The sequence below is a fragment of the Pithys albifrons genome, chromosome 14, assembly GCF_047495875.1.
Source record: "Pithys albifrons albifrons isolate INPA30051 chromosome 14, PitAlb_v1, whole genome shotgun sequence".
Taxonomy (NCBI): Eukaryota; Metazoa; Chordata; class Aves; order Passeriformes; family Thamnophilidae; genus Pithys; species Pithys albifrons.
In genome coordinates this window covers 5,997,712-6,010,162 of record NC_092471.1, presented here as the reverse complement: position 1 = coordinate 6,010,162, position 12,451 = coordinate 5,997,712, and the positions used below count along the sequence as shown (strand labels likewise).

Below are 12,451 nucleotides of genomic sequence, written 5' to 3'. Positions count from 1 at the left end.
ATGTTTCCATCTCTGCAGGGTATAATATACTCAAATGGTTGCATTAACATGAAAAAAGTATAAGAAAGAGTGTATTTAGGACAATCCCTCTGTATCCAGTGTTAATGAAATTGAATTCCAGTAATGAAGTCAAGGGGTTGTATTCTGCGCTCGTGCAGGCAGTGCAGTAGCTGCCATTAACATTAATGGGAGCTGTGCCGATGAATTACGGAGCTGTAATGGTTCGAGATGGAAAAGGTCTATCAGAACCCAGAGTGCTGTCCTCTCCAAGGGCTTCATCCTGCATCCCAACATCAGTTAGGACTCTAATGAGCCCTTTGTGGAGCATGAGTAGCAGAGTTTTGGAGGTGAAATCCCTGCCGCTCAGGGGCCAGCTTGAGCTCCATGGACCACTTAAGAATAGGATTAATTGGAGTTTAAATGGTCTGTTCCGCTGGTCTTCTGAAAAGGAATTAATTTTTCCTTGTGAATGAGGTGGGGATTGGCCTGCGGTCCCGGATAAAGGGGAGCAGCCAGCGTTAAATTGCATTCCAGCCCATAATACCTCCTGGGTCTGACTCCACTGTAGTGCAGGGCATGCCCACACACCAGCTCCTTCTGCTTCGGGTGATTGCCCTCCTTCCCACAGCCTTCTCATCCCAAAGGCATCAGCATGCCCAGGAAGGCATTTTTCTGGAGAAAATCTTCTCCATGAAATCTATCCTTACCCTCTGGCATGCAGCTAGCCAGGCATCCCAGTCTGTCTGTCTGTCAGTCCTCATTCATAATACAGGAACTGTTCTGCAGAAGAAAGGGAGTTATTAATGGTAATACAAAGTGAGGGAAGAGGTAAATGGGCCAACCTTTGGCTGCTGTAAATCAGTGGGAATCCTTGGTGTTTCCTGGGAGCTGTTTGTGTCTGCAGCAGCTGGGAACGAGCCCCTTCGCAACTCTCTGTTGACCATTACAGAGGCACTGCCCATGAGTAGCATTCAGCCATGGGTCCTTACCAGCAGTTGCCCAATAAATTAGTCTAATTCACATCCATTGTTTCGTTAAAATAATTACAGTGCTTTGTCCAAGCACTGTTGACCTTCTGTGTTAGGACAGACAATCCAGGATTAAAAATTGATATTTTTTAGCTTGTATAAATCCTGAATAATGGTGAAAGAGAGGAAAAGAAAGGCTCCTCGTTGTGGTAAAGAGCATTTGTCACTGTTCTTGTTGTTAGTATCCTCCAAGCTTTGTGCAAAGGAAGCCACGCCAGGATTACATTGCTGCATTGACTAGAGATTTCATATTAGGAAAGGCGAGGAAGGCTCTGTAAAGCCCATAGGTCAAAAATATAATACACTATTCCCCACCTCTTGTTTCCTGATATTGTGCTATTAGAGGAGATAAGGAAGAGGTGCAGTCTTAATTTACAAGCAAATGATGAACCATGGCTGGGGACTGTTTGTATTGTACTCAAGCTTATTATTTTATCTGGAGCGTAATGCAGCGGATCACTGCTCCTGAGCTGGGAACAGCCGCTCCTGTTGGGGTGGAGGGAAGTGGGCTCTGCTGGTGTGCTGAGGGTGGTGGGTGCTGCACAGGGGCTGAGGGCCATGTCTTGTACCTTGTGGTGTACGTTTCTGAGAAAATGAAGGTGCTGAAGTTGAAAAGAAGCCCGAAGTAGCTGAAGAGGAGTGTTAAATAATGCAGTTGCGCATTGTCCATGAAAGATAGCTAACCATGAGTAAACATCTACAGCAGTGTTTGATCCCTTTGTGTTTACTATTTATTCATATTTATTATTCATAAATTCTGTCACAAATGTTGGGCCCGCACCCCAGTGAGACATTTGCATTTTATTTTAAGTTTGTTTCCCCCCCCGCCCCTCAGTTTCATGAACTGAGATTTAATGATTTGCTTTTCCACATCACTCCCGTGCTGGCTCTCCCTGGTTCTCCTCTTCTTGTTTCAGGAAGAGATTTCTAACATGGAAAAGTGATATTTGAATAGATTCCCCTAAGGCAATCAATTTACTTCTAATTTGTCTGGAACTAAGCTTTTCTTTGTTGCAATGAGAAAGGATTGAAACTGCTGTAAAATTTATTAGCTTCCAGGAAGATTTTGAAATGAATTTTTTAATGATCGTGCTGTTTGCTGTACCCAGGAGCAGTGTCATCGTGATTACAGTATAATCATACGGTTGCTGAAGGAACACCGAAATGTGGAGATAAAGCCAGGCTTCTGCACGAGGGTGCCTGTGTACTGACCCAGGTATGGGCACCCTTCCTGGCACTGCCACAGAGCTGGGGGCTTTGGGCTGGGGCCACTCAGAATGGTGCTCACCCACGTAGCCCCCTGCCCCATGCATGTCCCAGCAGGCTGAGATTCTTTCAGTTGTTCTATTTTTTCCCTTATTTTTCATTTTCAAGCAACTCCTCTGCTCCTTTTCCTTTCTCCCCATGTAATAGCACAAATGAGCTCTCCTTACTCACCTCGGCAAAGCTGGTCTGACATGGATTGGATTGAACTGAGCGGCTGTTTGAAAATGGAAACTCCAGGGACTATTGTCATCGCCCAAATTGCACCTTAGATTGTATAACAGCACATGTCATCTGGCCATTTATCAGGAATATTACATTCCCAGGCACTTGCACCTTGCTACGATTTAACTTTGTCTCTTTGGCCAGCACTGCAATTCCACTGGAGATAATTCAATTGCACTGAGAGCTGAATGGGCACCTCACACACCCGCTCCCTGTTGTTCTGGCTCAGGTATGCGGGTGCTGAATAGGACACTGGAAGGCTTGTACACCCTGGACATTCCTTAATCCCTCCTTTTGATGAGGAAGACCCTGCGCCATGTGGAGCTGGAGGCTCTGTTGATCCAGTGCCCACCACATGTCCTCTGCCAGGTCTTCCTGGGCTCTGGCTCTCAGGCATCCCTCCTATCTCCCTGCTCTTTTGACCAAGAGCTTTCATAGTGGGATTGGGAAGTGCTGAGAATCTTGACTGGGCAGGGAGTTTTGTTTCTCCAGGTCTTTCTTCAGCTGCTGCCTGTCTGGGACCTACAGGCAGCACATCAAGCCTTGGGGCTGGCTGGGGCTGGTTTCTACTTGTCTTTGTTCTGGTTCCCCAAATTGCAAGTAGAGAAGCTTTGAAATATGGAGCTGTGGGTTTTGCTTTACTTGTTGAGGAGCTTATTCCAAAGGTGGCTGTGGATTTTATGTTATTTCATATTTGCTATTCAAGAGCTTATGTTTAGCAATCACATTTTTTCCTGCCAAATCTGACTTCAGGATAACTGCTCACCTTTTAATGAAGAGGCTTCTGCCAGTACATTTTGTACCTGGGGAACATTTTGAAAATGACCCTGTCCTAAGGTGCTCTGAAACAAGGTTCAGGATTTGTGCTGCATTAGGGCAGACTGACTGAAATTGCTGCTGTGGGACCTGCACATCTTACATACAGCCATCACTTGTGAATGACACCTGTGCACAACACCCGCGCTCAGGTGAGCTGCTCAGCACCTCTCCAGACCACCTGGGTGCCACAAGGATGTCCTCACAGCCCAGCTGGCAACAGGACTATCATCTCTGTGTGTGTGATGTCCTCAGCTCATTAGAAAGCCCAGCCCAGCTCGGCTCAGGACAACTTGCACAGCCCAGGGCTGTGGTGTTCCCTGTCCCTGCGTCATGATATTCCTCTTTCTCTGGGCCATGGTGTTCCCCTTCCTGGTGAGGCAATGTTCCCCTTCCCCTGGGTCATGGTGTTTCCCTTCTCCATGCTGTGGTATTCCCCTTCCCCTGGGCCATGGTGTTTCCTGTGCTGTGGGGTTCCTCTTCCCCTGGGCAATGGTGTTCCCTTTTCCTGTGCTATGGGGTTCCCCTTCCCCAGGCCATAGTGTTCCTCATCCCGAGCCCATGCCAGCCAGTCGGTCTCTGCCAGCCTGGTGCATTGGCCTCACTGGGGACTGCATGTCAGGATAGGGTGTTCACTCCATGGTTCACACACAGCAGCTGCAAAGCTCTGTGGGTCTCCCCACACTCTGCCCTTCTGTTGTTTCTCCCTCTCACCCAGCCAGTCAGGCAGCAGTTTTCACACCAGCTTGCTCACACGGAGGTGAGGAGCCGCCTGTTTTGGCTGCCTGCCACTCATCATGTCATGCGTGTGCAGTACTTATTACCTGGGCTTTGCTCCTTGCATTAAGAACATTTTTTTAGTGCAGACAGTAACAGTTGTATTGACTAGGGCAGATCTAGGGCTGTAAAAGAATTTCCTGTTGTTCTATTTCTGATTGTTAAAGTGGTAAAAAACAAGACAGAACAGTACAGTAATGTGAATGTGAACATAAATGACTGTCCAGGGTGCTGTCAAGGCTGGGTGAGTCAGACTTGAGCTGCAAAGGGCAGCTCCAGGAGCGTGCCCGGCGGCTCTGTGCCTGCCTCTGCTGGGGGCAGGAGGAAGATGTGAGGTAACAGCTCTGGGATCAGCCACTGGAGAAGCCCAGACCCCACTACTCATGCCTTCTTTGGACTTGGGATAGCAGAGGAGTGGTGTTTCCGTGTATCTACAGGGCTTGCTTGTGGCCTAAAAATAGTATTTTATATCAACTACAGGAGTAGGACAGTGATGGATGGGTAGCTGAAGATCCCCTTTCTGCCATGGAGAAGAGGCTTCTGCTCAGGGCTCTGTGCTGGTCCCTGGGTCTGCTGCCAGGCCAGGGCTGATCTGGGCAGCCTAGACACATGTCCCCGAGAGCAGGATAGGTTATGGCTGCAGGATGTGGTCTGAAGGCTGAGATGTGTGGTGAGGACAGAAGCAGAGTGACAGAATGTGCTGTGGAGCTACCTGTTGTCTCAGGTCTGCGGATGATGGTGATTTCTGTCCCTCTGCCTGTCAGCCTAACCTCTTTCAGACTTGTTAATGTTCTCTTCCTAAAATAAAAGATTGAAACTATAATTTATTGTAATGCTTTTCAGCTCTTCTTCTCTCTACATTTCAGCTGCTGCTGGTGTGAGTTGTAGACAAGTATTGTGGTGTCCAAAGCTGATTATCCCCTGGCAGATAGGCTCCATGCCAGCAGTTTTTAATGAAACTGCTCTTAAAGCACGAGTCCCTTTCTAGGCTTTGAGGACTATCCACTTGCAGTACTCAGGGAAGTCCTGCTATTGTTTTTAACTGTAAAATGTGTCAGTTTGGAAAAAATGGATCAAGACAAGACAAACATACCTATGCTCCCTCTGGAGAGTGATTTGCCTTGCCTGGATAGATTCAGGGCTGAGCTGTGATGCTGGGCAAGAAAGGTGAGGAGCAGCAGCTCCCCTGTGCCTTCCCATGCTGGACCAGCCAGCCCAGTGTGCTCCCAGATCTGGCCTTTCATGTTTGTGGAGAGACTGAAGTGATGTGTGCTTCAGCAACGTGCCCAAGGTCACACAGCACAATAAATCAGTGTCTCATCGGGGATGAGAATCCAAGATATTTCTGTAGCCCCTCCAGCCATCACCAAGTCCTCTGCTATCACAGCCAGACTACACAACTTTGTATGCCTGTAGCACCCTTTTGAAGTTAAGCTGTGGATAAATAGGGAGACAGCAGCACTTTCTGGGCAATTTTTCTTTTTTTTTCCCTTTCTATTTTGCTCAAATACTTGAAATTAACAGAATCAAAGTATGAGATCATGGGCTTTCAGAGCTCGGTGCAAGTTGTTCTGTGTGTAGGGCTCAGGGCATCCTTCTCTCAAGCTGCTGTAAAAGCGGCTGCCAAAACCCAGACCTCCTCCCCTCCGCCCAGAGCCATGCTCCACACCATCATGTTGCTGCTCTGATGTAGAGAAAAAGCTGATGTTTTACCCATAGATTTTTCAATTAATTAGCTGCTTCTCCTTTAAAAAAAAATCCTTTTTTGGTGTTTTTTTCTTTTTTTTTTTTTGAGGTCTGCCTTTTACTCGTTTATTCTCTGTAAGTGTTAAGCTGCTCATATTTTGGTGCATTGTGTTATGTGCTGAGAATTTTTATCAGCCGCCCTAGTGCTTGAATGTGGTGGAAATACCAATGTGTCTGAGGAGCGGAGGTTATGCACACAGATGTACAGAGCATCAAAATGAATGGTTTGCAGGCGGAGGGGAAGGAAATCCAGGCTGAGTCTGCACCTTTGCCGCCTTCGATCCATCAAACCGGCACCGGCCGAGTGCGGTCTCATATGGGTAATGGCATTAGTGCTTTAATGCTGCTTTGTGTGTGTGTAGGTTATGGTAGGAAGGAGCCACGTCTTTGTGTAGGGAAAGGTTGTGCTTTATGAGGGCCAGCTGAAATTACAAGCTCTTATCAAATGAAGGAAAAGCTGAGACTGAAAAGCAGCCAGGATCCTGTGGTGTTCAGCGGGAGCCACAGTCGGATGCTCAGAAGGGGCTGGGAATGGTGAAACTGCTGGATTTGATTTCCAGCTTTGCACTTGGCTGAGCCTGGCTGCTTCCTTGGGCCCCACTTTTTTCATCTGTGATGTGGGAGTGAAGGTATGCGGTCCCTTGGGACTGGCTGGCAGCACAGGAATGCACACAAGTGCCAGGCACAAGGGTTTATATTTGCCTGGGAGCCCTTGGAGCTAGTCTTGGAGGGACCTTGGAAAGGGTTAAACCACCACTCCATATTTCAGCGCTGTAAAGTGGTGTTGGGACAGCCCCAAGTCGAGAGAAGGGATCTTTATTGCTCTTGTATGAATAAAGCCCCAGCACTGGGAATGACACATTTAATCTTCAGTGGAGTGGACAATCTTGGAGATTTATAAAGCCTCTGTTGTGCAGGAGGTCAGTGGGGATTAAGCAACAAGTTAAAACACACATATACACCAGAACCAAAAAGAACCTCCCCTCCTCCCTCTTTGCTTTCATCCCTCTGTTCCTTTCCCACCTCTGCAAAAAGTCAAGCTTAAATGTCACGTCAAACCAAGCTTAAAACATGGTGGCTTTTAACGCTGGTCACTAAACCCTGGAACCACTGGCTCTGATGGCTTGATACATGGGCAGACCCACTGTGATGGATTTGCTGCTGTCACTTCTTCCCCAGGTTTCTGGTCTGGTGGTGGCAGGTGACACACAACCTATTGGAAATTGAACTCCAGTCTGTAGAGCAGCCGAGAAATGGCAGTAAAATCCTTCTTCTGAGCCTTCCCTTAAAACCAATAGCTGTTTGAGGTACAATCACTGCTCTTTGGGGTAAGATCACCTCTGCTTGGGAGTGAGGGGATGCGCAGCACCCTGCTCAGTGTGGTCTCCTCCAGCAGGCTGGGGGTTGGTAGGCATCCTCGGTTGGACTCGCCTCTTCACCATCCCTTGTGTTTTCTCCACGCAGATCAGACCGAAGGATTTCATTGCCGGGAGGAGTGCCGCATCCTGGGCCACTCGGACAGGTGCTGGATGCCCCGCGGTGCCGTTCCCAGCCGTGCCAAGTCCCCCGAGCACGGGAGGAACGTCATCGCCCTCTCCATTGAGGCGACGGCAGTGGACACGGAGCCTTACGCAGACTGCAGCACAAAAAGGACCTTCGCCACCTTCGGCAAGGAGGGCGGTGAGCCCCCAGCTGAGGAGCGGCTCACCAACCCCAAAGGCAAAAGAACGGTGGACCCACCTGCCTGCAGCCCCAAGGTGAGCGGCGCCGTCCGCGAGGCAGGCAATGGGTGCGAGGCCGTCAGCCCCGTCACCTCACCCCTCCACCTGAAGAGCCCTTTGTCCGGCAAACCGGCGGCACCGTACGGTGCCGGGCATGGCGCCAGCAACCGGGAACGGGAGCCCTTTGGGAACAGTGGCCCTTCCCGGCCAACGGAGGCAGAGCCTCGGGGAGCGGACAGCGAGAGCAGCGGGCAGGAGGGCAACCCGCTCCTGCAGGAACGCCGGGAAAAGGACTCGCCTGGTGCCCGGAGACTAAAGGACATCGTCCTCTGAGCAGCACCCGGCGACAGGAGGATGAGAATGAGGATGAGGGACCGCACGACTCCCAGCGCAGATTGTTTTTATTGCTTACCAATGGTTCACAGATTGCTGTCTTTAAAAGCTTTCCCTAAATGTATTGTTTATAAATGAAGCTATCGTTACTGTGACAATCCCACTTGTCTCGACAGGCGGCAGGGGTGTGCAGCCGGAGCAAAGTAGCCGGTGTTTTGCTTTGCCGGGAGGCGGCGGGTGGCGGAGGCAGAGGCGAGACCCCCCCAGTCCTCAGGAGCACTCGGTATCCCCTCCTTGGAGTTTATATATTTTTTTATCACAAAATGAAGATAAATTTCCATTCCTGGAAAGAATTGAATGGCAAATTCCTTATTCGGACATCTTTAGTAACCACCCCGGCGGTTTTGTAGTCTGGACAAAGTAGCGGCTGTTTCTTGTGTGCGACTGTTTGAAGCGACAGTCGGGTGAGTTTCAACATTCACCCAACACGAGGTTGTTTGTATTTTAAGGTGTTGGTGTTTTGCTATGGACACCCCTGCATTTATGAATCCTTTTGCTGTCACATGCTTATCTGTACTATTATTGTATTTGATATTGCAAATTACTGTATGTCTAGTGATGGCAAAAGGCTTTCAGGCTTAAAAAAAAGAATAAAAAAATAATCACGATCATCTTACTTAAACTTTGGGGAACCTGCATTTGCAGCCCTGGTGGAGCAAGCGCTTTTTCCAGCCCCCACCATTGCCTGCAGCCTCCACCATCTCTTGCAGGGCAGTGACAGGGCATTATGGGAAGTTGTTTTGGGGAAAACCTGCCTGGATTGCAATTGTCGGATGCACTGTGCTGAACTTTTTCCCTTGTCCATTTCTTTTGCATAATTTCAAGACAATGCATGGAAATTTTTTTTCCAGAAGTTGATTGTTTTGGTTTTTTTCCAGTTCCCAGATTAAGATATCCCCCATCTCCAATCATTTCCAAGTCAAAGAAATGGAATTATTTAAGAGATCTAAATTTACCTTCTCAATTAGACACACACTTCCAAGTCAGCGTTTCCCACTCACAGTCACAACAAGTGTGTGTGTCTATGTATGTCATCATGGCATGGATTTTAGAGTGTTCTGATTTCTTTCTATCCCTGCGTCATAAATAAGTATAGAATGAGCAATAGCAATGTTAATTTAGGGGCAGACAGGTGATATGTAACAACGCTACTAATTCAATTAATGTGCCTTCTTAATGGAGAAAAAATTAAAGCAATTAATTATTTTTTCTCATAATTAAGGACTTTTTTTTGTGTGGGTACAAATTTACTCATATAAAATTGATTTTAAAATTGAGCTACTTTAATAGCCATTTTGTAGAAGGGAGAGAGGGAAGGGGTTCCACAGCTCTCTGCTCTCTTGCAGTGATAATTCCTCAGTGAGGTATGAGTAAAGTAGGAGGATTTCAGTTAGTGCATTATTATTTTTACTATTATTATTAACCCTTCACTGAACAGATTTTTCCTACCCCAAATAATGTTTCCTAGAATATAAAATTGATTATGGAAGGGAAAATATATAGCTCTTGCCAATGTTTGCTGTACCAGCAAGTTGAAATTAGTGGTTTCTAGAGAAAGAGTCTTTCTAGGTCTACATATCATGATAAAGTATTTGTTACTTTGATTTATTTAAATGAAAAACAACAAGAAAACAAGATCCAGTCATTATTATCCTCAAAATAAAATTAAACTCCAATCATTTATTTCTTCAGGGCAAATTGATCTTGCCTGAAGCCATAGCTGGTCTGAGACAGGTCCACAGTCAGCCTGTTCCCCCTGCCACTTGCTAGGGCCAGGAATTGAGAAAGAATCAACAAAAAACAGTCATCTAATGAAATTTGTGACGCTTCCCTCACTGGTGTGATGACTACCTCATTCAGCTCCCATCCCATGCGTTGACGTGATGTCCTACATCCCTCTGGAAAGCAAAGTGGGGATTTTCCCCCCTGTTTCTGTTCTGGATTCTGAGCCCACTTTTCAGGGATATGTTGTTTCTGCTCCTACTGTGTTTCCTGCCTGTGTACTGTTACTGCTGTCATTTCTTTCTGTTTTTCTTTTCATGAAATGTGTTTATTATTGTAACACAAGCAAAGAAAAAGGGGGCTGGCTCGGGGCTGTTGGAGTAACCGCGCGTTCTGTAACTGTTAGGCTGGGTTTATTCTGATGTTACCTGGTTTTGTCAGCTCTGGGAGGGTTTTTTTGGGGGGGCGGGGAGCTTCTTGTGTGTGTTTTCTGAGAGGCAGAGCCTGCAATGCCCCATATGTCAGATGTTCTTGGGTTTACAGGGCAGCAACCCCACATGCCCCCATTGTCTGCCCCACACCTCCTCCAGGATGGGACTCATCTCCCCCACAGCCCATCATGGGATGGGGAGCGGATCCCTCCAGATGCCTCATCATCATCCCCAGCTGCCTGCAAAAGCACCGGCTGTTAATTTCTGCTGAGCATTGCCCTCTGCCTGCGGAGCTGCCACCACCAGCCCAGCATTTTGGATGAAAAATAGATGCTAACTGAAAAGGAAGAGAGAGAAAAAAAGAAAAAAATAGAAACATTTCTCTAATTTACCCAGAGGAAACGTTCCTTGCCACTCTGAATAAAAGCACAGCCGAGAAAGAATGTGAAATAATTCTGTATTAAAAGGGGGCATTAAAGAGGTCAGTAAACCCTTATGCCTCCAAGAAAATCGTTTAAACATCAGTTTTCTGGGTTGACCCAGCTGCAGCGGGGGATGCTGAGCGAGGGGCCCTTCTCTGGTGCAGCCATGCTGCGCAGGGCTGAGGGGAGACCTCAGGAGGGGTCCTGGCTTTGCTGCCTTGGCTCTCTCCAGAATATTTTGGTACTCCTGTCACTGTCCCTCTGTGTCACTCGAGATGAGTTCAGGCTCCTGGGCAAATTGCAGTCTCTTGTTTTTTTCCTAGTTGCATCAGAACTGGCCATGCAAAAAATGTTCCAAGCTGCAGCGGGGCAGGAAGGTTTTTTGGGACAGTTCCAGATGTAATTACTGTGCTTTTTAATAACTTAAACCTGTCCTCGGATTTGGTTTAGGAAAAGTCACTGGGATCTCTTTCCTTCAGGCAAACTTGCTCTGTTCCCCTGTTTATCTAGGAGAGCAGCAGCTGCTGACCTTTCTCCCCCAAGCATGATGAGGACTCCATCTGGAGCAGCCCTGGGGCTGAGGTTTGGAGGGGTTCAACTATTCCCTACTCCCTGGGGACCTCCTGGCTTTTTCCACCCTCGAGGCTGCAGGACTGTGCTGGGAGGGATGGTGGAGGGCTGGGAGGGACCACTGATGACTGGAAAAATCCCCTTTGAGGACCATCCTACTGAGGTTGTTGCCATTCCCTGTTTGTTGTGAGCTGGAGGTGGCCTGTAGATCACACATTGTGCAGAAGTGAATACCTTTCTTTTTAAATATTTTTTTATTTTTCAAATAAATAGGATACAAGTTGCTTTTGTAAAGAACACACAGTCTGATGGATATGTTGAAATGATTCTTGGGGGGGAAAAAACCTAATTATGAATGGAAACACATTTGTCTGTCATTGGGGAAAATTGATGGTCTTGTTGCTACAGCTGTTTTTGCAGCTATGGGTAATCTCTGATCCAACCTGTGAGCTGCGGTACCCGCCGGGGAGAAGCCCAGCCGCCCCTGCTGCAAGCACTGCTGAGACGGAGCCTTCAGTGGCATCAGCTGATGTTCAGCTGATCTAAGGTGGGATAGAATCTCCAAACACACCTCACAAAACTGGTTCTCAGCAGCGCACGCCTCCTTGCAGCCTGGCGAGGCTGGCAGTGGCTGGGCTGCCATGGGACTGAGCGTGGTACGTCTCGTCATGGTGTCTCCGTTGCTGAGTATATGAAGAATAAATTGTTGTATATGCTGATATGTATGTTATGTACATTTTCACAGTGATTGAATCATTGTAAACAACAAAATGGAAAAAGGAAAAAAAAATCACCATTCTGTCTATTTTATGAAGATGATAAAGCAGCTTTATTAAATTATTACGATTCTGTTTCCAAATGGTGTACCTGCCACATTGGGATTTTTTCATCTGATGAGAACTTTGTTTTCCACCTAAATGTGATTTTCTTTTCTCTGCTTTGAGCATCTAATGCATTTTAGTATTAAAGCAATTATTGAATAAAATGGAAAGTAAGTGTTTGGTTAAATATGCCTGAGTGGCTTTGCTTTGATGGGCTCCAGGTGCTGGTCCTGCAGAAACCAGCGCATGGCTGGGTGCTCTGGGTGCCACCCCAGCCCGATCTCTGTCCCACAGCTGATCTGCTTTGGCACCTGAGAGGCTGTAAACCTCAAGCAGAACTTTTCTAGCCCTGAAGAGGGGTCATCACCATCCCCACGAGTAACCCACTGGGGAAGGCAGGGTCTGGGTTTCAGAGTGTCAGAGCCCCTCTCCTCGCTCCCAAAAAAATGGGCATGGTGCTGGGCCTTTGCACTGCCACCCCTCATCTTCAGGGGAAACACAACTATGACAGGAAAC

The 12,451-nt window shown here is 47.5% G+C and overlaps 1 protein-coding gene across 3 annotated transcripts in view; it reads left to right on the top strand.

Moving 5' to 3' along the window:
* Window positions 1-12,116, top strand: part of PCDH19 (protocadherin 19) — a 59,321-nt gene extending 47,205 nt beyond the window's left edge. For 2 of the 3 annotated variants that reach the window (XM_071569463.1, XM_071569462.1), the window contains exon 5: window positions 7,320-12,116. In XM_071569463.1, the coding sequence (XP_071425564.1) occupies window positions 7,320-7,909 (590 nt within the window). In that variant the 3' untranslated portion in view covers window positions 7,910-12,116. Of the gene's footprint in view, window positions 1-7,034; window positions 7,146-7,319 lie in introns of those variants that run through there. The other variant, XM_071569465.1, reaches the window with a different exon arrangement.
* The last annotated feature ends 335 nt before the right edge of the window (window positions 12,117-12,451 follow it).